The sequence below is a fragment of the Glycine soja genome, chromosome 19 (assembly GCF_004193775.1).
Source record: "Glycine soja cultivar W05 chromosome 19, ASM419377v2, whole genome shotgun sequence".
Lineage (NCBI taxonomy): Eukaryota > Viridiplantae > Streptophyta > Magnoliopsida > Fabales > Fabaceae > Glycine > Glycine soja.
Window position 1 is genome coordinate 5,859,267 of NC_041020.1, and position 24,797 is coordinate 5,884,063.

Genomic DNA, 24,797 nt, shown 5'->3' on the forward strand with positions numbered 1-24,797 from the left:
GTGGTCCCCAATACACCAAATCAGAAATTGTATTCTCTTCTTCCCATCTGATGAGAAACCTTAGGTCCCAAAAGGAAAATAATGATTTAGTTGAAGAAGAACATAAAACCAACAGTTCCTTAGACTCATCAATTCCACTGCTTATCATGGATCCAATTATTTTTCACAACCCCTCTTGATAATCTAACGTAATGTGTTTCCGATGATTATTGGTATTTTATTAAGATCCCTAAAATGTCAAACACATGATGCTTCACGCACTCTAATTAAGCATTCTTCCTCAATTGCACTTCTTGTATTAAGCATGAAAAGATTGTTTAACACAATCATCACTATCAAAGGTTTTCATTGAAAATATGTTGCTAATCAGCATTTATGTTCTTTGTTTTTGTCTTTAAGAGTTTTGTGCTAAAATTTGTATATGCCAAATGTTTTAGGGATTTGAACTAAAAATATGGGTATAACCTTATTGGTATTAAGGTTGGTTAAATGAGTGTAGAAAAATGACCAAAATTTTGGAAGAAATTAAGGATTTTATTAATTGCATGTTTTTAAGTTCCAAAGGAACAAGATCCTTTCGTGACAAAAACAAACAGTGTGAGTATATATATATATATATATATATATATATATATATATATATATATATATATATATATATATATATATATTCTTCCTTGGTCAACCATTCTTATTAGAGTTCATACTAGTTTCTTGTTTACATAAAAAATTCCTTTTAATTTACACTCGTATCAAATTGTGTAATCCATACATTAGATTGGTATATAAGTCGTAATATGTCAATTTCATGCTTATTTCCTTGTGCCATTGAACACCAAATTCAACAACACGAACACCTATTTGATATAGGTTGTTGTACTATTGAATGTAATGATCGATGGACTAAGAAAATAAGCATTGGATTGACATATAGAGACTTATATACCAATCCAATCAATCCATTATACAATTTCATATAAGTGTTGATGAAAGCCGAATTTTTAATTGAAACAAGAAACTAACATGAATTAGATAAGATATAATATTTATACCTTCATATCTTGTTTGCTTTTGTCACTTGAGAATCATTCCCCTTTGAAACTCAAAAGCATGCAACTAACAAAATCCTCAATTTTTTCCAAATTCTTGATCTTTTTTTAGTAGTATCTTGAACAACATCTTTGTTGTTTCTCCCTACTTTGAATTGTTCTGCATTCATAGAACAAACCTTAATACAAGTAATGCTATACCCATATTTTTTGTTCAAATTTCTAAAACATTTCACATATACAAATTCAGCACCAAACTCTTAAAGACAAAAGCAAAAGAACATGAACCTTAATTAATTAATTCCTTAATTTTTTTAATTAACAACACATTTTCAACGAAAACCTTTGATAGTGATACTTGTGTTAAATAATCTTATTATGTTGTCATGCTTAATAAGGAATGTATGAGAGAATGCTTAACTAGAGCATGTGAAGTACTTATTTAAGTAAAAAAATATTAATTAAAGTTATTATGTATGATAAAATATTTTTAATATTAATGTATTTAAAAATTAAATTCTACCTAAAAAATTACATTTAGATTTTATAATACTAAATTATGTATAGGGTGGCTATCATACATTAATCATTTTTGTCTCTCCATACCCTATTTATAAGATTCTTTTTAAAAAAAGTTGTCCCTCTTTCTAAAACTCTTTTATAATTCCTTGATGTGTTAACTATTTATTTTTATATACTCTTATTTAATTATTTTTTCTCTAAATAATAATGAAAAATAAGTAAGTGAATAGAAAAAAAATGAATAATTTTAAAATTAAAATACAAATAATTAAATTTAATATAATAATTATTTTCTAAAAGAATATAAATAAATTAAAATAATCTTATAATTAAAAATAGAGTCAGTGTACTTTAAGAAAGCCTAGATCGAATGGACCGATTGAAATGTGCACGATTGAACACGTAATAATACACTAATAATACCAACATTGGAGAAGATATACCCAAAATAAAGAAAAGAAAAGATATACCAACATTGGAGAAGCGCTGTGTTCATCTTCCTCGTCCACTAGAAACAATTCCTGTCTTCATTTTACATGACATGATATCATGAAATCAGGTAATAATAAATGCCCTTCTTGTTCATGTTACACCATAAATGTTTCGTGCAATTCTTTATCCCTTCATCCTCTTATGTTTTCACTTTTCAAAGCTTCAAACTTTCTTTGTGGGGGTAATGCTGTTTATATGCCACTAGCAGGTCTTATGGGTCTCTGATTGTGGAAGAAGCATGGCTTGTTTTTCATTACCTTGCAATACTGGGTCATTTGTTACCCCAACTTTGGCTCAAAGAAGATATTTTGGGGTATGTGGAGGTTTGTGCACTAGTTCATTTGCTTTTACTTCTCTAGGGTTTAACCAATGCTTCAAATTTCAACATGAGTTGGTTTGGAGAAGTAGAATTCCCTCATTGAGGGTTCCTCATTGTTGCAAGACTCCACATGGTGTTTCAAGTAACAACAAAATTGAGCCACTTGTAAGTAGAAGCAAGGGTGAGAAAAAGACTCACTATGGTAAGGATGGAACTGATAGGTTGAAGAAGAGATTTTCGTTGAGATTGAGGCCGAGGTTACGGTTATTGGCTATGAGAATGAAAAGGGCTTCCATTAAGTCCATTTTGAATGAATTGGGGATCCTTATTCGTAAGAACATTAGAGCAGTGGCGTTTTCTGCTTCAATTTCTACTGTGTTCTGCCTTTGTTTCTTGTTTCTGAAATTGACTGCACTCCCCCCTCCGAAATCTGTTCCGTATTCTGACTTGATCATCAGCCTTCAGAATGGACATGTTGAAAAGGTTTTAGTTGAAGAGGGGTCTCGACGCATATATTACAATATGAAGTCCCAGAATATTGAAAATGATCCGGTTTCTGGGGAAGAATCTGAAGTGGCAGATGCTTCAATTGATAAGGATGTTGATAAGATTGGGAGTGAGGGTACTTCTAAAGCTGGCCAAACTCCAGTGGGGAATGTACTAAAAAAATTCTCTAAGACTCGAGCTTCAATCCCTGAGTGGCAGTATTCCACAAGAAAAATAGATCATGATGGAAAGTTCCTTGTTGGTTTGATGAGAGAAAAAGGGGTTACGTATAGCTCTGCTCCTCAGTCTGTATTAATGTCAATGAGGAGTACTTTGATCACTGTGATAACACTGTGGATACCTTTAATTCCATTGATGTGGCTTCTGTATCGCCAACTTTCGGCTGCTAATAGTCCCGCAAGGAAGCAGAGACCAAATGGTCAGACAGTTGGATTTGATGATGTGGAAGGTGTTGATTCTGCAAAAGTAGAGCTCGTGGAGGTACTTATCTCATGCTAGAATGTTTATAAACTATACTAGGATAGTTAAAATATAATTTATCATTAATTAATCATTAATTGCTAAGATATTGAAACCCTGTAACTACTTGATTTTCTACTTTTAACTCATTTATAATATTATTTAGCATACTTTTGTTAGTAGTTTGGTTAAGAAGTCACAGTTACTGCTGACATGATTTCTTTTTCCTCCACTGGGGAAATATCCTGTATTCCTGTTGTATTCACAACTAAGTATGAGTTGGGTTTGCAGATAGCATTCTCTTGGCTTAGTCACTTATTTTTAAAATGATTCAGAATGCTGGATGCACTGGTACTAAATGGTTATTTATGCTATTAATACTAGAATGTGAATTGTTGTACTTTACTTTTTCTTTTTGATTCTCAAAATTATATGGCTGAAAATTGCTATCTTAATGTTTATAACATAGCAAGAAGAAATATGTGGCTAATTGACTTGGTAGTATTATAAACTGAATAAGTGTTGGTAGACAATAGTAGTTTGCTAAATATGATTTTTTTTTATTTCATTTTGCATTTCTATTAAATTTATCAATTGGAAGTTGGAATTAGTGATAATAGTACAATATTTAGCTTATGACATGGTACAATAGGCATAAAAGCTTTGGTATCAGGGGCTATGAAAGTTTATGATTTGTGAGATGTGCAGTGTTTATAAATAGTAATCTGGTTTTCTTATAATCAAATTCAGAAGCTCTTATCTCGGAATAATAATTATGTTCAAATTCATTTGACTGTCCAAATAAAGAAAGCTTTGATCATGTGAAACATCATTTTTTTTTGCTGTCAAAAACAAAAATCATTCATTACTAAGGTTCTGTTATGCATTTATGTTAGATCATTTTAATCATAAAAGGCCATGTAGTTCTCTGCATTATCTTCTCTGCTTTTCTATTTAAATATTCTAGGATTGGCTCATATTTGTTGCTGTTTCCGTATGAGCATACTAAGACAGGTTGAACAATTAAAACATTGAAACAAGATTTCCCTGCCAGTTAGATTTGCTTAAAAGTTGTCATTTAAAAATTACTCTTGCCTCTTAGTTATAACTATAGCCTGTGGCATTTAGATGCATTTTCTTGAAAGTAATCCTGATTGCATCAAGATATTGTAGATTGAAATGTTATATTTGTATGAACTATGAGCTGAATATGGACAGGTATTAGACAGTTAGCCCACTCGTTAGTTCGTTGCAAATGGTTGATTAGGTAAATTGGGGAAATCGGATTAGAGGGATTGATTCTGTGAATTTGCTAGTTTTTGTGTGAAAGGAGAAATCGTTAGTGGAGGGGAAAGGGAAGCTCTTGGAGAAGAGACCTCTCTCTTAGTTCATTTGATAAAATTGTTCATTTGTTTCTATCAATTTTCTATTTATTCTATCTTGGTTCATAACATATTCACTGATTAATGTTCAATGTAGATTGCTTTGAGATACGTAACAAACTAACCATTTTGTTGAAAAATATTAGAGAAAATTATGGTTTGGAAGAGTTAGAAAGAGATATATCTAGGACAAAAAACATGAAAAGGTTAGGAACCTAGGAGATAACAGAATCAGAGAAAATATAGAAGATAAAACTGATTTATTTATTAGAAACTGAGTGTACAACTACTTATACAGATATAACAGAATATAAAATATAACAGTAGTTAATCTGTATATCTCTAATAAGGAGGAAGCATGGAAGAATATTACATCATATTCAGTTAATTAATTGGTCCCATCCAATCATTGAATATGGAGGACTACATTGTAACTACTAGAAAATGAAATTCCAATTATACTATAGTGGACTAAAACACTTCTTAAATGCCTTGATATATTGATTATTTATAATTTTAGTAGAATGTTTCTTGTCAATGGTTAAGCAACTTTATTGTGTTATTGTTATTGAGACAGTCCCTTTTTGTAGATAGTATCATGTCTGCAAGGGGATATAAATTACCGAAAGCTAGGGGCAAAGTTACCTAGAGGTGTGTTGCTGGTGGGTCCTCCTGGAACTGGGAAGACACTACTTGCGCGTGCAGTGGCAGGGGAAGCAGGTGTACCCTTTTTCACTGTATCTGCCAGTGAGTTTGTGGAGTTGTTTGTTGGAAGAGGGGCAGCTAGAATCAGAGACCTTTTCAATGCAGCAAGAAAATTTGCACCATCAATCATATTCATTGATGAACTTGATGCAGTTGGAGGCAAGCGTGGAAGAAGTTTCAATGATGAACGTGACCAGACGTTAAATCAGGCAAGTTTATTTATGTCTTTAGAGAAACAAATGATCTACAATAGGTTATGGCTCACTACTGAATACTCAACATTGTCACATTCTGTATATATTGAGTAATGTGTGGTGGGAAGATAATGTTCAAAAGTCCAGTTTCTTCAATTATTTCACGGTATTAGTATATTAGTATATACTTTCTACACGAAGAGCAAATACTTCATATGCTATTGGAGTTTGAAGCATTAAAGATAGAAATGTCATATGCTCTGAATAACATTCTCCAAGCTGAACTTCAAAGTATTTTATGTCAATGTAGTTGCTGACAGAAATGGATGGATTTGAATCCGAGATGAGAGTGGTTGTCATTGCAGCAACTAATCGGCCCGAAGCCTTGGATCCAGCCCTATGTCGCCCTGGTCGTTTCTCGAGAAAAGTATATGTAGGTGAACCTGATGAAGAAGGAAGGAGAAAGATATTGGCTGTGCATCTAAGAGGAGTTCCTTTGGAGGAGGACAGTAGCATCATTTGCCATTTAATTGCTTCTCTTACTACTGGTTTAGTAGGTGCTGATCTGGCAAATGTTGTCAATGAAGCCGCGTTGCTTGCTGCTCGTAGAGGTAACACCAACTTTCAATTTTTATATTTAATGTGTGATTGGTTCAACTTACTTCAGAGAAATAATCAGTTATTTTTGGTAGCTTTCTATGAGAAATTTTGAAAAATTAAGGATTATTTCCCGAAAATTAATCCAAACCAAACATGCACTATCTCACTAGCCACTAAACTTGTTGCATTCACAAATCAGCATTTCTCAATTCTCAATAGATTGTATCTAAACTGTTTAACTATTTGACCATATATCAAGTGTTGTGACATCTAATCCTGGATAAATTAGTTTTAGTTGCCTATAAAGAGGCGGCAAAGTGGGCTGCCTGATCCAATGTGGGTTGTGGGATTATTTCCCAAAAATTAATCCAAACCAAACATGCACTATCTCACTAGCCACTAAGCTTGTTGCATTCACTAATTAGCATTTCTCAATTCTCAATAGATTGTATCTAAATTGTTTAACTATTTGGCCATATATCAAGTGTTGTGACATCTAATCCTGGATAAATTAGTTTTAGTTGCCTATAAAGAGGCAGCAAAGTGAGCTGCCTGGCCCAATGTGGATTGTGGGCTATAACAGGCCAGGTCAAAAATGCCTAGATTCAATTCAGGCCTCTGAAACGAAGTCTAAGTCCGGCAAAGCCCAGTTTTTTAGGCTTTTGGCGGGTTTTGTAGGCTAACCTGGATCAGGCCATGATAAGATTATGCTTAAAGGTCCGTGTTAATTTGGGCTCAAAATTTAAAGCCCAAACACTACATTTCATTGTTAACCCAACTCATTTTGCCACCTATTATCTTCCCACCACACATTCCTCCTGCTTCTCTTTGCCTTCATTGACAACTTCTTTTAGTTTGCATTTGTTTAAACAATGATATGTATACACTTCAATCATATGTATATATTTGGACTTTGCAGGTAGTGAAACTGTGGCAAGGGAAGATATAATGGAAGCTATGGAAAGAGCAAAATTCGGAATCAGTGATAAACAATTGAGGTCAAGTAAAATAAGCAAGGAGCTAAGCAAGCTATTCCCATGGATGCCATCATTGATGGGAAAAAGTGAGAGGAGACAGGATGACCTGCAAGGACCATTAGGTTATCAATCACTGAGTTCATGAATTTGCTTGTTAAATTTGGTTATATTTTTCCTCAATAATCTGTTCATTTCATTGTTACCCTTTACACGATGCTCAAGAATAGTGTCAGTAGAAAAGGGAAAATATAATAGCTGGTAACAGCCCAAATTTTTGCCACTTAACAAGTTCATTATGCTTTTCTAGGGTTAGGATAGGAGATTCTTAACACCCAGACACTCTTATACGATATCACTAGCTGTACCTTACACTAGGAAGAATATAAAATAAGAAAGGGCTAAATATGTTTATATTCTTCCTAAACAATTTGCCTTCTTTTAATTTCTAATTTATGAAAATGTGTCAGATGTGGTTCTTGTCCTTCAATTTCTCTTCATGTAACTGTTATTAATAGGAATCACATCTAATCTAATACATTTTCTATAAATGAAAGACCAAAAGTAAATGTTTTTTTTCCTTCCTTTAGGAACTAAAAGTGAACATATTTTTTTATTTGTAGATACTGAAATTTTAAAAATATATTTAACTCAATAAGAAAACATTCATAGCTTGACATTTCACTAGACAGCTGTGAATAAGTTCTCTCCACTATGGTATGGAATATGTTCTTTGCTACAAGGGATTGACCATCACTACACAATGGCCACTTTGGTTGTTCTAGATTCCATATTCTCTACTTATTTACACTATATAGTTTCTGCATCAACATGATTGCCTTTTCATTTTATTCAAGGTCATTAACATAAAGCTTGTTCTATTGGTTTCCATGGGGTTAGCATCCCCTTCCTTGATATTTGCTTGCACGTTTCATACCACAATTTTGATAAAGAATTGGTCTCCCTATATCAATGAACCTGTGTAGTTGTGCAGCAATTGCAACGAAATTTAAGTAATAAAGATAGTTGAAAAAAAAATCTTGTCCTTGATTTTGTGGTGGTGAGAATAACGTACATTTTTGGCATAACCAAATAATTTAATAACTTATCAGTTGTAACATCTTTAAAATGTTTTTTTTTTACACAAGTCAATTTAATTAGAATGCACTGTTTTTTTTTTGTTGGAAAGAATGCACTGGTAAAATTCATAATTAGAACTGTTCTAAACTTCTAACTATGGATTTTTTTTAAACTTCTAATTATGGATTACCATCAATGACAATATTGTTGATTTTTAATAATTATTTTAAAATTTATATTTGGGATTATTTTAATTAATAGTGTAAAAATATTTATATTAATAGTATATCTAAATTATATTCTTAAAATTTATCACTTTTAAATATTTCAAAGATAATATTTAAAGATAAATTAATCATGTCATTGACACAAGTAATTTTGCATTTTAGTCTCTTAATTAAAGTTTGGGATTCGATCTCCAACTTGTGCATTAAGTCGCGATTGAATGCACTTTATCTTAAATTGAGTCAATTTGGTGGAAGAAAGAATAGTTAGTGTCAAATAAAAATATTAGATATTTTAGCTATGTTTGACCAAGCTAGTTGAAGAGTTAACTAAAAGTTAAAAAATTAGTTGATATCTGAAAGCTAATTGAAAGCTGAAAAATTATTTTATTGAATTACAAGTATTTGGTAACATTATCAGTTGAAATAGCTAAAAAATATAAGATTATGTGCATAAAATTTTACCTTAAATAAAAAAGATTAAAAAGAAAATTTAATAAATATTCAAGGAAAAAAAGAAAATAAATATAAAAAGTTAGAAGCTAGCGTTTAAAAAATATTACTTCAAATAACATTTCAAAAAATGTTAGAAATTACTAAAAAAAAAACTTATTTATCAAATAATCAAATAAATTTTTTTAAAAAAAATAATTTAAAACTAACTGATATATCTTTCTAAATATACTCCTTCTAATTACAACAAGAGAAAAGATAAATGAACCATGGTTAAATAAGTTGATATAAGATCAACTCTATTGAATTGCACTGCATTGATTTGCGTGCAATCCTTGTATTACATGACCCATATCCAAACTTAGTGCACGTTGCACATGATACCTAACCCAAAGTTGATGCGCATGTTTTCCCAAATTTGCTTGATATTTCACTTTAAGTTGGAAACATCAATTAGAAGTTAGAACACTGATTGTGCAAGTTAACAAGCCATTCGGCCAAACAAACATAAAGAAACTAAAATTGTCATGTATAAAATAATGTATGATTGGATAAAAGTAATGGATCATAATGTTCGGTCCTCATTATTGAAATAATGTATATCAAAATAGACCCCGCTTTTGAGAGACATTAGGCCTAAGCCAGTAATGAAATAAAAATTAGTGGGTTAGGAGTTAGGACAAAGAACTCGTTTGTTAAGAAAATGTTATGTTGTTTGAGTAAAACAAAAATAAAGTATTATGTTGCAAATTGCAATACAGAAATTCTCTTTCTTGAAGTTTAGGTAAGAGCTAAAGCTAATCAAGCCCAATAAATGTGCGTGTTATTTAATCTATTTTATTTTAAAAGTTTCTTTTAAAAGAGTTCTTGAAAAGAAAAGAAAAAATATTCTCTTTTTAAAAAGACTTTCTCAAATATGCATTCAAACTTTATTGATAAGGTAAAAAGTTTTACATAGTCATCCAACCTTAATTTATCATGTATGATAATTTATTATTTTTTAAAATAATTATCTTAACGTAATTCAAAGAATAACTTGTGATTGAATGATGGTGTAAAATTATTTTACATCATCACTACATGTTCTTAGCATAGTTAGATGCTTATTGTAACGACCGTCTCGTCGTCACGATATCATCACTCAAAAACGTGAGAAAATTTTACATTTTTAATGAAAACTTCGTTAATTTGCTTATAAAAAATATTATAGTAAATTTAAACTCCACAATATATATATACATACATACACACTCTTAGACAATGCACCATTACTTAACCAAATACATACACATGAGTATAGTAGTGCAGTACACATCATTCACAAAATTAAAGGTAAATTTGTTCATACATATAAATAAATTTGTGATTTACATCCTCATATCAACAAAAGAATTACAGAAACAACTATGGAGGAGTTGATTAACAAAACACAACTTTCTCCCAAAATAATCCCAACGTCATCACGTCGGCTCGGCGGATCCACAAAAGAATCTCACTCCTCGTCCTCTACTGCTGTCATTCTGCTCCCACGAACAAGGATTTGTGATCATCACAGGTACCAACCACACGGTACAAAATGCAAGGGTGAGTTCATTATAAACAAAAAATATTAACAAATATCATAAGCGCACACAAACATTTACTAGTCCAACACATACCCAACAACAATCATCATCAGTCCATCGTTTCAAACAATCATGCTCAGTATGATGCATCCACCTGACCTCAACTCTCAGATGCAATGTGCTATCATCCGCAAGGAAATAGCTTAAGCGTTTCCACACAACACTCCCACTTAAGAAAAAACTAGGCAGTAATTGTCGAGGCCACCCCGCCATGCATAGGCAACTCCCCCCCCCCCCCCCCCCCCTCACGGTGATCAACCTGAGTCTCAAGGAAGTTCTAAACTGAGTGACACACCCCCTAGTACAAGTATTTATCCTCACGAGAAACTACAAGTACTTATTGACCAAGTTACACTATTTTCGTGTCAAATGAGGTACGAAACATGGGCACCATCAAGTGCAATGACCATGGATAAACTAAAGATCCTAATTCATCCCCCTCAAGAGATGCTTAGACTCTTTAACCGCACTATTTCCCCTACTAAGGACATCCGACAAGGTCAAAGCACACCCCATGAACATACACAATATCCAACGTATGAAACATGACATCATCAAGTACACTAACCATGGATAGATTAAAGATCCTAAGCCATCCCCCTCAAGAGATGCTTAGACTCTCTAACCACTCTATTTTCCCCACTAGGGACATCTGACAAGGTCAATGCACCCCCCATGTACATACACAACATGCAACGTATGAAACATGAAATCATTAAGTACACTGACCATGGATAGATTAAGGATCCTAAATCATACCCCTCAAGAGATGCTTAGACTCTCTAACCACTTTATTTCCCCCCACTAGGGACATCCGACAAGGTCAATGCACCCCCATGTACATGCGCAACTTGCATCATCACAATGTAATTTCAACATCATCAGCATCTCGTCTCGGCATCACTCTCAACATGAACGTTATTTCATTCTCAGTGGCATTATTAATAACAACAACATCTTCTCATATTAACATGATCATCAATAACATCATCAACTCATATTGACACAATTCATCTATAACATCATCACAAACATCAACATCACCTCATATCAATTCATGAAATCATATCAACATCAACAAAAGTCACATTCCACTTATACATACATCTATAGTTCATGCATGAGATTCACACTTCTCAGGTCTTCAGACCACACAAGTCTAACACTAAGGTTATTAAGCAATGATAGATATGCCGCATCCCATTAGTCAAAAACATTATTTTTCTTGAAAACCAGCATGCAACAGGGGCAGACATACATCCCCATAGTTAGGTTCCCTGACCCCTAACTATGGTATTAAAAACTGTAACTATAATGAACTCCCCTCACCTAATGTGAGCTCTCCTTTAGTTCCTCTGTGCGTTGCTCAAAAGTCCCCCTCGTTCATGCTCATCAGTCCAAATGCGAGGTTCTATATACCAACTTGAAGGAAATTTAGTATAGTTTTTTAGGAACAAGGTTAATGACAACGTTCGAAGTCGAATACCCCTGTCAAAACATAAGGGCTGAAGGGTGTTTAGGATTTTACTAAAAGGAAACATTATTTTGAAATTTTGATCACGCCAATGTGACCGAAGCTCAGTGAAAGTCACAAAAATAACATCAATGTTATAAAAGATAACTTTTACAATGTCTCATTCTCTAGGGTTTTTCAAAGGAAGTGTAAAAACACTTTATTACAGTACCCAACACACAAGAGACACTGAGAGGAACTCGAACTAACTAGGAAAAGGGTTTAGAAATCAAGATTACCTTAGAGAAACTATGAAATTGAGGATTGGGGGATTTTCTCCACCGAATCCTTGAGGAGGATTCTGAGGATTCCGCTCCGATTAAAGTGTTCCTCTTGGTGTGGGGGTTCAACGGCAAGCAACGATGGCTCACGACGGTCACCGGTGATCTTGGGTGGTGGAAAATGAGGTTTTAGGGTTTGGGTGGCGTTTTGGAGAATATGAGAGTGAAAACTCATATTTTTTCATGCTGAGAACGTATTTATAACCTACAGATCTCGCTTAGCAAGCTCATCTCACTAAGATGGAGTCCACTTTTTGCACTTAGCGTGAGAATTCACACTTTGCGCAACTTCCACTGCATTATGGCTCGCTTAGCGTGCCCCTGCTCGCTCAGTGCAATTCCATCTTTTGGTTGGAATTGCGCTTAGCGCACCCTTCTCACTTAGCGAGACATAAGAAGTTGTTATTTTCCAAATCCCAACTATCAGACTGTGGAAACATGTCTTATGAAGCTCCAGACAAAATTTGAAGACGATCCAACGGTTAACGAATCTGGGATCGCAATTTTACTGAGATAGATTTGGGAAAATTCTGAAATCTCATAATTTCAACTTAGTTCAACAAAACTCAACATCCACATCAAGAAATTCATACACGACTAACTCAAGTCATACCTCAAATCATTCAAGTCAACCATATAGTCAAATAACAAGATAAATACAATTAAACATCAATTTATAACAATAAATATTTTAGGGTGTTACACTTAGTTTAGCTTGATCATGATTAATGGTTAGAACTCTAGTTAGTTAGTTAATTGTTAGTTAGTTAGTTAAAATTTAGTTATTCCAACTAACTTGTGTATATATAGCTGCCATAACAGCATGTAACCAACTAATTTTTACATTTCAATAACAAATCAAGCTTATTCTTCTTCTCTTTTGCTTTCTCTACAAGTTTTCTAAGCTTGCATTTCTCTCTCATGGCTGATATCAAATCTATGATGGTATCATAGCTATTCTTTTGAAGGACTTTGCTTCGCTACTCACATTCTTCCTCTCGATTATCATATCCTTCATTCTTACATCATGAGTGAACAACAACAAGATCAATCACTCAATGTACATAGTCCTTATTACCTTCATCCAGGAGAAAATTCAGTGATAGCTTTGGTTTCTCCGGTTCTAGATTTGTCCAATTATAATTCATGGAGTCAATCTATGCTTACTGCATTAAGCGCGAAGAACAAATCTGAGTTTGTCGATGGTTCTATTTGAAGACCTGCATCAGATCATGCATTTCATACAGCTTGGATGGGGTGCAATAATATGGTGGTTTCATGGTTGGTTCATTCAGTCTCTCTTTCAATTAGACAAAGCATACTATAGATGGATGATGCACAAGATATTTGTAAAGACTTAAAATCACGATATTCACAATGAGATCTTTTGAAAATTTCAAAATTTCAGCAAGACATGGCATCAATTAAACAAGGTGACAAGTCTATAACTAAGTATTTTACAAGATTGCGTGTAATTTGGGATGAGTTAGAGAGCTATAGACCTGATCCTATATGTATTTGTAATCCAAAATGTTCATGTGATGCACTTAGTAATGTTTTAGAGAGGAAGAAACAGGATCATGTGATGCAATTTCTTAGAGGATTGAATGATCAATTTAGTACTGTCATATCTAATGTCTTGATGATGGATCCACTACCTAGCATAACTAAGGTTTTCTCATATGCAATACAACAAGGCAAATTAGCAGCAATAATGCATTGGCACAATGACCGATTCTGGTTATGTACTTACAGGTAATGTGTCATCAATAAGTTGTAGTATAAGCAAGATAGGTGAGAGTGAATGGATATTGGACTCAGGTGCCACAGACCATGTTACATCCTCTTCTCACTTGTATTCTTCATGTAGACAATAAGTCCCATTATTGTTAAACTTCTCATTGGTCATACAGTTACTGCAACATATGCAACCACTATTAGATTTTCTTATTCCTTATACCTTGAGGATGTATTATACATACCAAGTTTTCAGTTTAATCTATTTTCTATATCAAAGTTATTGTCTTCCTTGCCATGTAAGCTAACCTTTGTGGCTGACACTTGCTTTATTCAGAATGTATAGACCCTACAGAGGATTGGTACAATTGATTTGGTGGATGGTCTTTATAAGCTCAACATGAAGAAATCTGATTTTATTTCTATCACAACTTTTGTTTCTTCTAATAGTTCTACTTACTCGTGTAATAAAGTACCCATTGATCTTTGGCACTTTCAATTAAGACACCCCTCATTTGAAAGATTGCAATTGTTGAAGTAATCACATCCTTTACTTTCAGTTGACAAAAAATTTGTATGTCCAACTTGCCATCATGCAAAACAAAAAAAAAATTATTTTCCTAGTAGTGATTCACATTCCTTTTCCCCCTTTTCTCTTATACATGTTAATATTTGGGGTCCATATCATATTACTTCTTTAAATGGTCATAAATATTTTCTTACCATAGTGCATGATCACTCAAGATTTGTCTGGATATTTCTTATGAAATCTAAAGTAGAAACTCAATCTCATTTAAAAGTCTTTTGTTGCATTTGTTGAAAGGAAATTTGATACAAAAGTAAAAATGATTCTCTCATATAATGGTTCAAAGTTCATCATGAAACAATTTTATGATGAATCTGGTATCATACATCAAAATTCTTGTGTTGTAACTCCCCAACAGAATGGGATTGTCGAACAGAAACATCAACATTTACTTAATGTCACTAGATCTCTACTCTTTCAGACTTGCCTCTTGTCTTTTGGTCCTATGCTCTTATTCATTCTACTACTATGCCTACTCCCTTCCTTGACAACAAAGCTCCTTATGAGAAACTCTATGGACATCCCTATGACATTACCATTCTAAGAGTCTTTGGTTGTCTTTGTTTCCCTAGCACACTTTCTGCAAATAGGAAGAAGCTTGATCCTAGGGCTACAACTTCTATTTTTCTAGGCTTCAAGTCATATACAAAAGGTTATGTCACTTTTGATCTTAAAACAAGGGCCATCAATGTATCCATGAATGTTATCTTTTATGAAGATTGTTTTCCTTTCAATGTTCAGGATTCTCATGATCCCATTACTGTTTTGCCTAAACCAATTTCTTCTTTTCACGATGACATTGAATTTCCCGCCTCCACTTCTTCCATATTACCATTTGTCCCATCTGATTCTTCTCCTACAGCCTTCATACCCACAAAAATACAACAAACTCTTAGAAGATCAGAAAGACAAATTAAAAGACCATGCAAATATAAAGATTTTCATGTTAGCTATTTACCATTAATTGTTGCCAGTCACTCTATAGGTAGTCTTTATCCCTTAAACTCTATACTTTCTTATAGCAGATTATCTCCATCTTATCGTAGTGTAATTGTATTTGTCACTCAACAAGTTGAACCTAAGTCATACACAGAGGCATCCAAAGATCCTAATTGGATTCAAGCCATGAATGTTGAGATTCGGGCATTAGAAGCTAATCATACATGGACATTTACTGATCTTCCTCCACATAAGACTGCCATTGGTTGTAAGTGGGTCTATAAAATCAGACATAAATAATATGGTTCAATAGAAAGATACAAAGCAATATTAGTTGCCAAGGGATACACTCAAGTGGAGGGTCAGGACTATCTAGATACTTTTTCTCCAGTGGCTAAATTGACTACTGTCAGACTTTTACTTGCTCTAGCTACTATTAACAAATGACACTTAAGGCAGCTTGATGTAAATAATGCTTTCTTACATAGAGATTTAAATGAAGAAGTTTACATGGTGATTCCTCAAGGTATGAATCCAAAAAAGCCAGGTTTAGTGTGCAAACTTCAAAGGTCTTTGTATGAGTTGAAACAGGCTAGTAGGCAATGGTATGCCAGATTATCCTCTTTTCTGATATCTCATGGTTACAAACAATGTGCTTTTGACTATTCTTTATTTCTAAAACATCAAAACAATTATATCACTACTTTGCTGGTTTATGTGGATGATATAGTCTTATCTGGAAACAATTTTACTGAGATTCAGAATATTACACACCTATTGAATAATGCTTTCAAAATTAAGGATTTGGGTGATCTAAGGTTCTTTCAAGGCTTTGAAGTGGCTCGTACTTCTACTGGTATCAATCTTTGCCAAAGAAAGTATGCATTATATATTCTTACTGATATTGGCATGTTTGGTTTTAAACCAATATCCACTCCCTCTGATTACACTACCAAATTGCATCAACATTCTGGTTCTCCTATCTCAACTGAAGATGCCTCTTCTTACATGAGATTGATAGGAAAATTAATCTACTTAACAAACACAAGGCCTGATATCATATTTGTTGTTCAACATTTAAGTCAGTTTGTGGCTCATCCAACTTCGGCTCATCAACAAGCTGCTTCCCAAATTCTTAGATACATCAAAGGGTCTCCAAGTGCAGGCATTTTCTTTTCAGCAGATGGTTCTATCCAATTGAAAGGCTTTAGTGATTCAGACTGGGATAGCTGCATTGACACTAGAAGATCTATTACAGGATTCACTATTTATCTTGGTTCTTCTTTAATTTCATGGAAATATAAGAAGCAAGCTACTGTTTCTAGAAGCTCTTCAGAAGTTGAATACAAAGCTCTAGCCAGTGCCACTTTCAAGCTTCATTGGCTAACCTTTCCATTAGAAGAATTCAAAGTTGTTTTCCATCAACTTGTTGTTTTGTACTGTGATAACAAGTCAATTTTACATATTGCTGCAAATCCTATGTTTCATGAAAGGACTAAGCATATCAAAATTGATTGTCATATCGTTCGAGAGAAGATCCTTGTAGGGCTTGTCAAATTGCTTTAAATAAATTTTGTCAATCAACTTGCAAATATATACACCAAAGCACTCATGCCTGGTGCTTTTCAGTTCTTATACTCCAAGCTAGGAATATCTTCCTAGCTTTGGGGGAGGGGGGGCGGTCTTAGCATAATTAGATGCTTAGCTTAGCTTGATCATGGTTAATGGTTAGAACTCTAGTTAGTTAGCTAGTTATTCCAACTAACTTGTGTATATATAGCTACCATTATAGCATGTAACCAACTAATTTTTACACTTCAACAACAGATCAAGCTTATTCTTCTTTTCTCTTTTGCTTTCTTTGCAAGTTTTCCAAGCTTGCGTTTGTCTCTCATGGCTGATGTCAAATCTATGACATGTGGATTAAACTCAACTTTAATTGCAAAAAAAAATAATTAAAGGAATATATATTAGTGAAACTTCATCATTTAGAATATAACTTAGTTTTTCTAACATTTTTCTCTTCTGCTCCATTAAATCTCTTTTACATTTGTCTTTTTCCTCTTTATATTGCCTTTATCTTGTATCCTCCCACTTCTTCCTCAAGTTAAAATTAAGACAAGAATAGAAACTAGAAAGGGTAGAGTTTGGATTTTTGCACCATATTTGCATGATGCCCTTATTGACATGAAATCTTCATTTTCACCATATGTCTAGGTCACCAAACAAATCTTAATATTGGTGTTTTTTTTTTACTCGGACATTTTGATTGCTCATAAATGCTGATATAATATCCAAGAGATAAGAAACTAGCTATGATTTTTTTTCCAAAGGAACTAGCCATGAACTATTATAGAAATTCACGATTTGTAAGTTACTTATGATTTATTATATACTTTACTCTATTTTAACCCTTCCTCCCCGTCACCCACCCCAAACCATATTTTTCTTTTCACGATCTTAAATAGAAAGGAAAAGAATGAAAAAAATATCAATAATACCATATGTACATAATCATGATTTTTTTTCCGCGTACATAGTTATGATTTATTTTGTAGTGTATACTATGTTTTCCCATCAACATAAAATCCCGTTTACAACTTAAAAATTGTGTGGAAAAAGTGGAAAATTTGGTTGGCATCATTTAAGGTAAAATCAAGTCTTGTGCCAAATTTGATTCTAAGACCCTATATGTGAAAGTTGTATTTTTTTTATCAGCAAAAGAAAGTTGTAATTTTGGTTATGTTCCATAACACATTTAAGTTAGTTTTTAGTTTTTTTATTAAGTGAAAGATTGGTTTTGCTATTCAATAAACATGTTTTTAGTAGCTTTCAACATTTCTTGAAAGACTACTTAAGTAGAATTTTATAAAACGCCAGTTTCTAACTTTTAGTTTTTTATATATTTTTTATTTTTTTCTTAATATATTTATTCATTTTCGCCCTTGTTATATTTTTTAAAATAAATCATGATTTTATTAGTTTTCTCTTATATTTTTTAACTACTTCAACAGTTATTTTTATCAAACACTTATCATTTAATAAGCTAATTTTATATCTTTCCGTTATTAGCTTTCAACTTTTAACTAATTTTTCAGCTAATTTTGTCGAATATAACCTTATACTATGACAGCTATCATAGAGTTATTTACAATGTTTTACAAAAAAAAATATTTTTCTCAATATTCTAATGTATTTTATAATAATGATAATTTTAAGGGAAAATTCACAACTTTGTTTGTTAAAAAATAAATAACGTATAATATAAAAATATTTCTTAGAAATAATTAGTTCTAGATATTCAAATATAATTAATGGCAGTTGTCCTCACTTTTATGATTTCATGCCAAAAAAATGGATTTGGAAAAGCATGTGCAACTACCAGTTTGCGTCTAACCTGGGAGCTTCTTGTTGTTTCAAATATCAAAATAAAGACTACAGAGATAATCTTTTTTACGTTTTCCCTCTTTTTATATATTATCCCTTCAAACATATATAGGAACATTAGAGTTTTTTCATCATATTTAAAAAAAGCAACTCGATGTTTTATAGCACAAATTCTAATGATCAAATCATACAATAATGGTAGTATAAGATATACCACTTTGAAAAAAAAATAATTATACGTTGAGTAGAATTTGATAGAGTTTAATTAACATATATATTCTGAATGCTCTGACCCTGAAAATCTTCCAAGCATGTTGGATTCCCATGAAAAAGCACCACATGTTACATGTACACACCATCAACACATTAGAGAACCCCTAAACATTCATATCATTAGAACAGTTCTAGCTCTTTCTATTAACCAGGATTGGGTCAGTTTGTTTAGTTCACATTTTATATAAAAAAGTCATCAACTAGAATAAAAATGTAAGTACATGAATTTAGCATATTAGATGGTACACATCCAATAACATTTTCTACATCAATTATAATCAATATAAGAAAGTTTGAAAAACATATATTATTTACTCAGCATACACATAGGTTTAGATATGTTTGGACCAAAAAATAACAAACTTAAAATATTTTTTTATTTATGAAAACAAAAAACATATTTTAACATATTCATGGTCTTCTAAAACATGTGCTTGGATATGTCTAAGGTTATATTGCTTGGATATGTCTAAGGTTATATTGTATGTTCAGAGAAAAATTAGAAAAGGTCTAAATTTCTTTTTACCAAACTAATATTTTCTCTATAATTCCCAATTAGAAATATCACTATTAGAAAATTGACATTTAGCATCAGTTATTTTGCACATTCAACATATGTTTTGAAGCGATGTTGAAATTACCATTGCTAAAAGTAGATCATTTTTAACATCGGTTATATACACTTATCTTGAAAGCCATTACGCAACATCGATTCTCCCCAAAACCGATGTGATATAGTAGAAAATAAGCAAAAGACGACATCGGTTCTGGAAAAATCGATGTTATATGGTACTTACAACATTGGTTTTTAACAAAATCGATGTCGTTTTTGCAAATTTTTTATATTTTGTTTTTTTTATATTCTCTTTCTTATTTTCTAGGAATCTCCTACATTTTTACCTTTGCGTCCACGAGCCAAATCTTCTTATGGGTTTCTTCCACTAAGCTTTAGTTTGGTCAATGAAATAGTAATTAGATACTTCATAAAATGAATGTTATCAAATAAAGAAGCATACAAATAACAAGTTATATCTGCTTTGAAATCTCAAGAGCTATTAGCTCACCTATACTAGTTCCAACCTTCAACAACCAAAATATATAAATTAAGAAAATCCCCCCCCCCCCAAAAATATATATATATATATATATATATATATATATATATATAATTTCATTTCATATGTATATTCATGAATTGTATTACTAAAAGGAAAAATGAATATACGCCTATAGAAAGGGTACTAAAGCATAATAAAATTAAGGTAATAGCACATGTAGAGTTAATGGGAAATGCAAACCAGTCTCCCTCATACTCGTACCTCTCCAGCACCCAGGAATAAAAATGTATGGTCAACTAAGGTCCCCCCCAACTAATTTTAGGGATGCAAGAAATCCTACGAATACCACAAATGATGTACCCTACATTAAACCAAAGAAGGGCATAATCAGTAACCTGAAATAAAAATAAGGAATTATGCACAAGTCAAAAAGCTTTAAAGCATGCTACATGTATATCATCATTGAAAAAAAAAGATGAGATGAGTTGTATTTTTCCAACAGATCAAATGCATTATGATTGGTGAAATCCTCAAACTGAAAAGGAATAACGAAAATTAGGAAAACAATTTCAAGCACACCAAAGCCACTACAAGTGTTGAATCTGATATATTACCTGTATGAAAACTTTTTCCCCATAGTTCTGCTTAACTGCGTGCATGTACTCCTTTAGAAACTCTGCATATTCCTGAACCACAACAAACAATTATCATGTTAAGGGAATGGAAACATCACACTCAAATTATTTTTAAAAAATGTGCATTAATTAGTATGTTTGTGAGGGCCAAGTATGATCAGACCTGGCCAGTTGCCCGCTTTTGTTTAACTCCAATGTAAAACTCATCATTCAACAACATCTCATTATTTGTGCCAACATCAATGGTTATTGGCAAGCACTAAAATCAGAGAAGATTCACATTGCAATTTATTATTTGATAAACTATAAGGGAGGGAAGGGAAGGGAAAAGGAATAGAGAAAACAACATTTTATAGTTCTAATAGATGAAGAGCGAACACCTCCTAAAGTTTTATAGAGAGAAATTTTCCCAACAGAAATTCCCATTCCCTAACAAAATTTTAGAAAAATTATGTTACTATAATTGTCTTTGTGTACAGATTTGAGAGACTAACACTATATTTTACTACAATTATCTTATTTTGGTTCAACCCGATTTTGCCTTGTATGTACTCCATATCTGCCGTATTAGTTGTTGGATTTGGGAACATCCTTTCCTTCTCTGGATCAGCTTTTGGCTCAATGGCAACATTTATCCCATCCTGGTTGAACCCGATTCTGGCTTGTATGTCCTCCATATCTTCAGTAACTGTTGCATTTAAGGACATCCATTTCATCTCTTGATCAGCATTTGGTTCAATGACCTTCTCTGTAGCATTTATCCAATCCTGGTTGAACCCGGTTGTACCCTGCATGTCCTCCATATCTGCAGTATTAATTGTTGGATTTGGTGACATCCTTTCCATCTCTTGATAAGCTTTTGGCTCAATGAAAGAATTTATTTTATCTTGGTTGAACCCGGTTCTGCCATGTATGCCTTTTACATCTCTAGGCATTGATTCTTTGCAGATAGGACGCATCTTGGAATGTAAAGAAAGATGAGATATATGATCACCTTTGCACTCCATACTTTCATAAAAAAAAAAAAAAAAAAAAGATTCTGGCTGTTGCAACAATTCTGAAAGGGCTTCAGAAGAACGAGGGTGAACCATTTTTTGAGTCAACTGATCCAAATTTGCATTATTAATTAAAAGGACACCAAAAGCGGGATCCATTTTTGTTCTTTTTGCAGGTGGTAGCACGACTTCAGTATTCCCAGAATGAGCACCATTTTTTCTTTCAACGGAATCCATAATATCAGGAAATTCCAAATGACCCCCAAGAATATCAATGCCATGCAATTTCCAGGATTAACATGTATGACAACCATCATCTTTACAGTCATCAAAAAGCAATAATAGCTTGATATACCATCCACAATTACATGTCCTTTTAAAACAAACTGTTGAATACGGATATTTCATAACATTACCCCGTGAAATATTGTTAAAATTCTTTAAATAAAGATATTCAAGCATGATCCTCTGTTCAACTGAAACTTTGGAACTACTACATGAATTCAAATTATCATATCCATCTAAACCAAAAAGATATGTTGAGCTCCCTGAAGTGAAGTGTTGATCCCCATTGAGACTTCTTCTGAAAAGCTATGGTTGTTTCAATGTTTTCTGCCCCAACATTTGACCGCAACGTTCACCTTGATTGGAGAATGCATTAGGTTAGGCCATATAAGTTTCACCAAGAAGCCCATATGGTTACATAAAAGGTTTAAAATTCTACTGAAAATCGCTTCCAGTGTTGATGTTGCCTAATATCTCCAAGGCTTCTTAGGACAGTAGGAAGATCGGAAACTTTTGAAAATTACCTCAAGGCATCTTAGGGGTCATCAAATTTGGAGATTCAGATTGGACGAATTTTCCCATTGTAGTCCTAGAACAATCTCCATACTTCACCAGAAACGTCTTCCCTGCCAAAGCAGTCAAACAAATGATAATAATACATTATATATAATAACAATAGTACTAGCAAAAGAAAAAAGGAAAAAACAATAAAAACATGGTTGTAGAAACAAAAATAATAAGTGCACGTGTATGGATTGAAACTTAAGAAACCACATGACTCATATAAACATGCAATCGTATGCCTGTCGCTGAGGAAAATAGGAACTAACTGACTTGGAGCTAGCTTTCGGATTGCTTCTCCAACCAGAAACAAAAGAGTTAGGAAGCACATCCAAATCAGTGCATGTAGCGATTGATGGATGGTTATCGGGTGAAAAAACTGGTTGGGGAACAATAGAAGAATAAGACAACCCTCCATTTGGGAAGCCATTTTTACTGTCTACAGCCATTGCACAATAATCAGTTGCAATGGTGATAGGACCAGCCACATTCTGAAAAGCAGGTTCTGGTACTCTTCCATTAGACCTAGCTTGCAATAACCAAGAAAAAGGCAGCATCCGGGATGTGCAAGCAATAGAGCTATTTACTTGGCTGCATTTTGGGGCATGCAACTTCTTGAGTTGTGTATCCATTCGCTGCATAATTGTCTGTCGATTGATATACTCCTCCGGCCAAATATGCATAAATAAAAATCATCAATAAACACCAGGATGCTTAATTAAGATTTAGGCACAATTTACATTTGATCCTCTCATTATCTTGTTAGCAAATGAAAATCTCACATGCTAGGACACAGTTCCAAAAACAAACCTTTGTAGCAGCCTCAACAAATAGTAGTCGGTTTTTCATAAATTTTTCCAAAACAGAAGCATGTCCTTGCTCATTAAGATGTCGGGAACGCAAAATTGTAGAACTAAAGTAAAATTTAGTTAGTCTCAAATCAATGACAATCTTATGATGAAGCAGATGCCACCACTAATAATGTCAGCATCTTTGTATCATATAGGGATAAAAGTTATACAAGTTCAGGTTAATGTGAAAACTTAAATCACTTACATTTCAATTTTTATCAAGTTAAGGTATCAACTAAGTCTAGGATCTTACCTTGCTTGATTTCTTATATAATTTTGATGTCTTAAATCAAAATCTCTCTGCAGAGGATGGTTTGGGACAAATGATGAAGAACTTCCTGGTGTTTGTTTGTAGCTATTCCCGAAATTAGAACCTCTAGCATGCATCTTGCTTATCCGAAACATTTTTCTTCAGGTATAAGCCACTAGAAATTATTAGTGACTGTTTAAAATGCAATCAATATTTTTTATATGATATCTTAACTTGGAAGACATAAAACATGATTATCAGATATTTAGACAAATTCATGATCAAGTTTACACACATCTAAACACCAATGCGAATAACAATTAAAATATTCTAAAAGTCATAATTTAACAAAGAAGTCATCCATCAAACAACATGACAACCAAACAAACACAATTGAATTATCAAATGTAAAAAAATTTAGAAAGAAAAGCTAATGATTCGACACATGGTAAAATCTAAGACGGTTCTTTGGAACCGTCTTAGAATGTGCGTCATAAAAAATAATTTTTTTAGTAGTGAACCGTTAAACTAAAATTTGATACGTTCACAACACTTAAGTATAACATTGTGTTTGGATGAGAAATTTCAAAATTCCAAGAAATTTGAAGTGCTAGAGATTTGAATTATACTTATTTAAACTTTCTTCATTTATAAATGATTTGTTTGGATGAATCAATTCAAATTTTTAAAATTTCAAATTCTTAGATTGGATGGGACAATTCAATTCTTCCATATGCAAAACTTTATTTTTAAGTCCACATTTAAAAAATGAAATTTCAATATTAAAATTTACTAAAAATATTGGTTATTTTTTAAAATATTTAATAATTAAAAACTAATCTTAAATATTTAATCATTCAA

General features: G+C 32.8%; 1 protein-coding gene and 1 pseudogene across 2 annotated transcripts; one reads left to right on the top strand and one right to left on the bottom strand.

Annotated features, from left to right (window-relative positions):
- Positions 1–2,002: 2,002 nt before the first annotated feature.
- On the top strand, positions 2,003–7,693 carry LOC114400658 (probable inactive ATP-dependent zinc metalloprotease FTSHI 3, chloroplastic). 2 transcript variants are annotated; one of them, XM_028363220.1, is made up of 5 exons: positions 2,003–2,130; positions 2,272–3,369; positions 5,321–5,644; positions 5,940–6,240; positions 7,149–7,693. In XM_028363220.1, exons 2-5 carry the CDS (start codon positions 2,302–2,304, stop codon positions 7,349–7,351), a joined length of 1,896 nt encoding a protein of 631 aa, XP_028219021.1. In that variant the 5' UTR covers positions 2,003–2,130; positions 2,272–2,301; the 3' UTR covers positions 7,352–7,693. The 2 variants fall into 2 exon arrangements, with proteins under 2 accessions (XP_028219021.1, XP_028219022.1); XM_028363221.1 differs by having other exon boundaries at positions 2,007–2,130; positions 2,269–3,369.
- Positions 7,694–20,189: 12,496 nt separating this feature from the next.
- On the bottom strand, positions 20,190–21,953 carry LOC114398519 (annotated as a pseudogene).
- Positions 21,954–24,797: the final 2,844 nt, after the last annotated feature.

Coding starts and splice junctions, on each gene's coding strand:
- LOC114400658 (XM_028363220.1), top strand. CDS start 2,302: ATGGCTTGTTTTTCATTACCTTGCAATACTGGGTCATTTGTTACCCCA. Junction 3,370..5,320: donor CAAAAGTAGAGCTCGTGGAG/GTACTTATCTCA, acceptor CCCTTTTTGTAG/ATAGTATCATGTCTGCAAGG. Junction 5,645..5,939: donor GTGACCAGACGTTAAATCAG/GCAAGTTTATTT, acceptor ATGTCAATGTAG/TTGCTGACAGAAATGGATGG.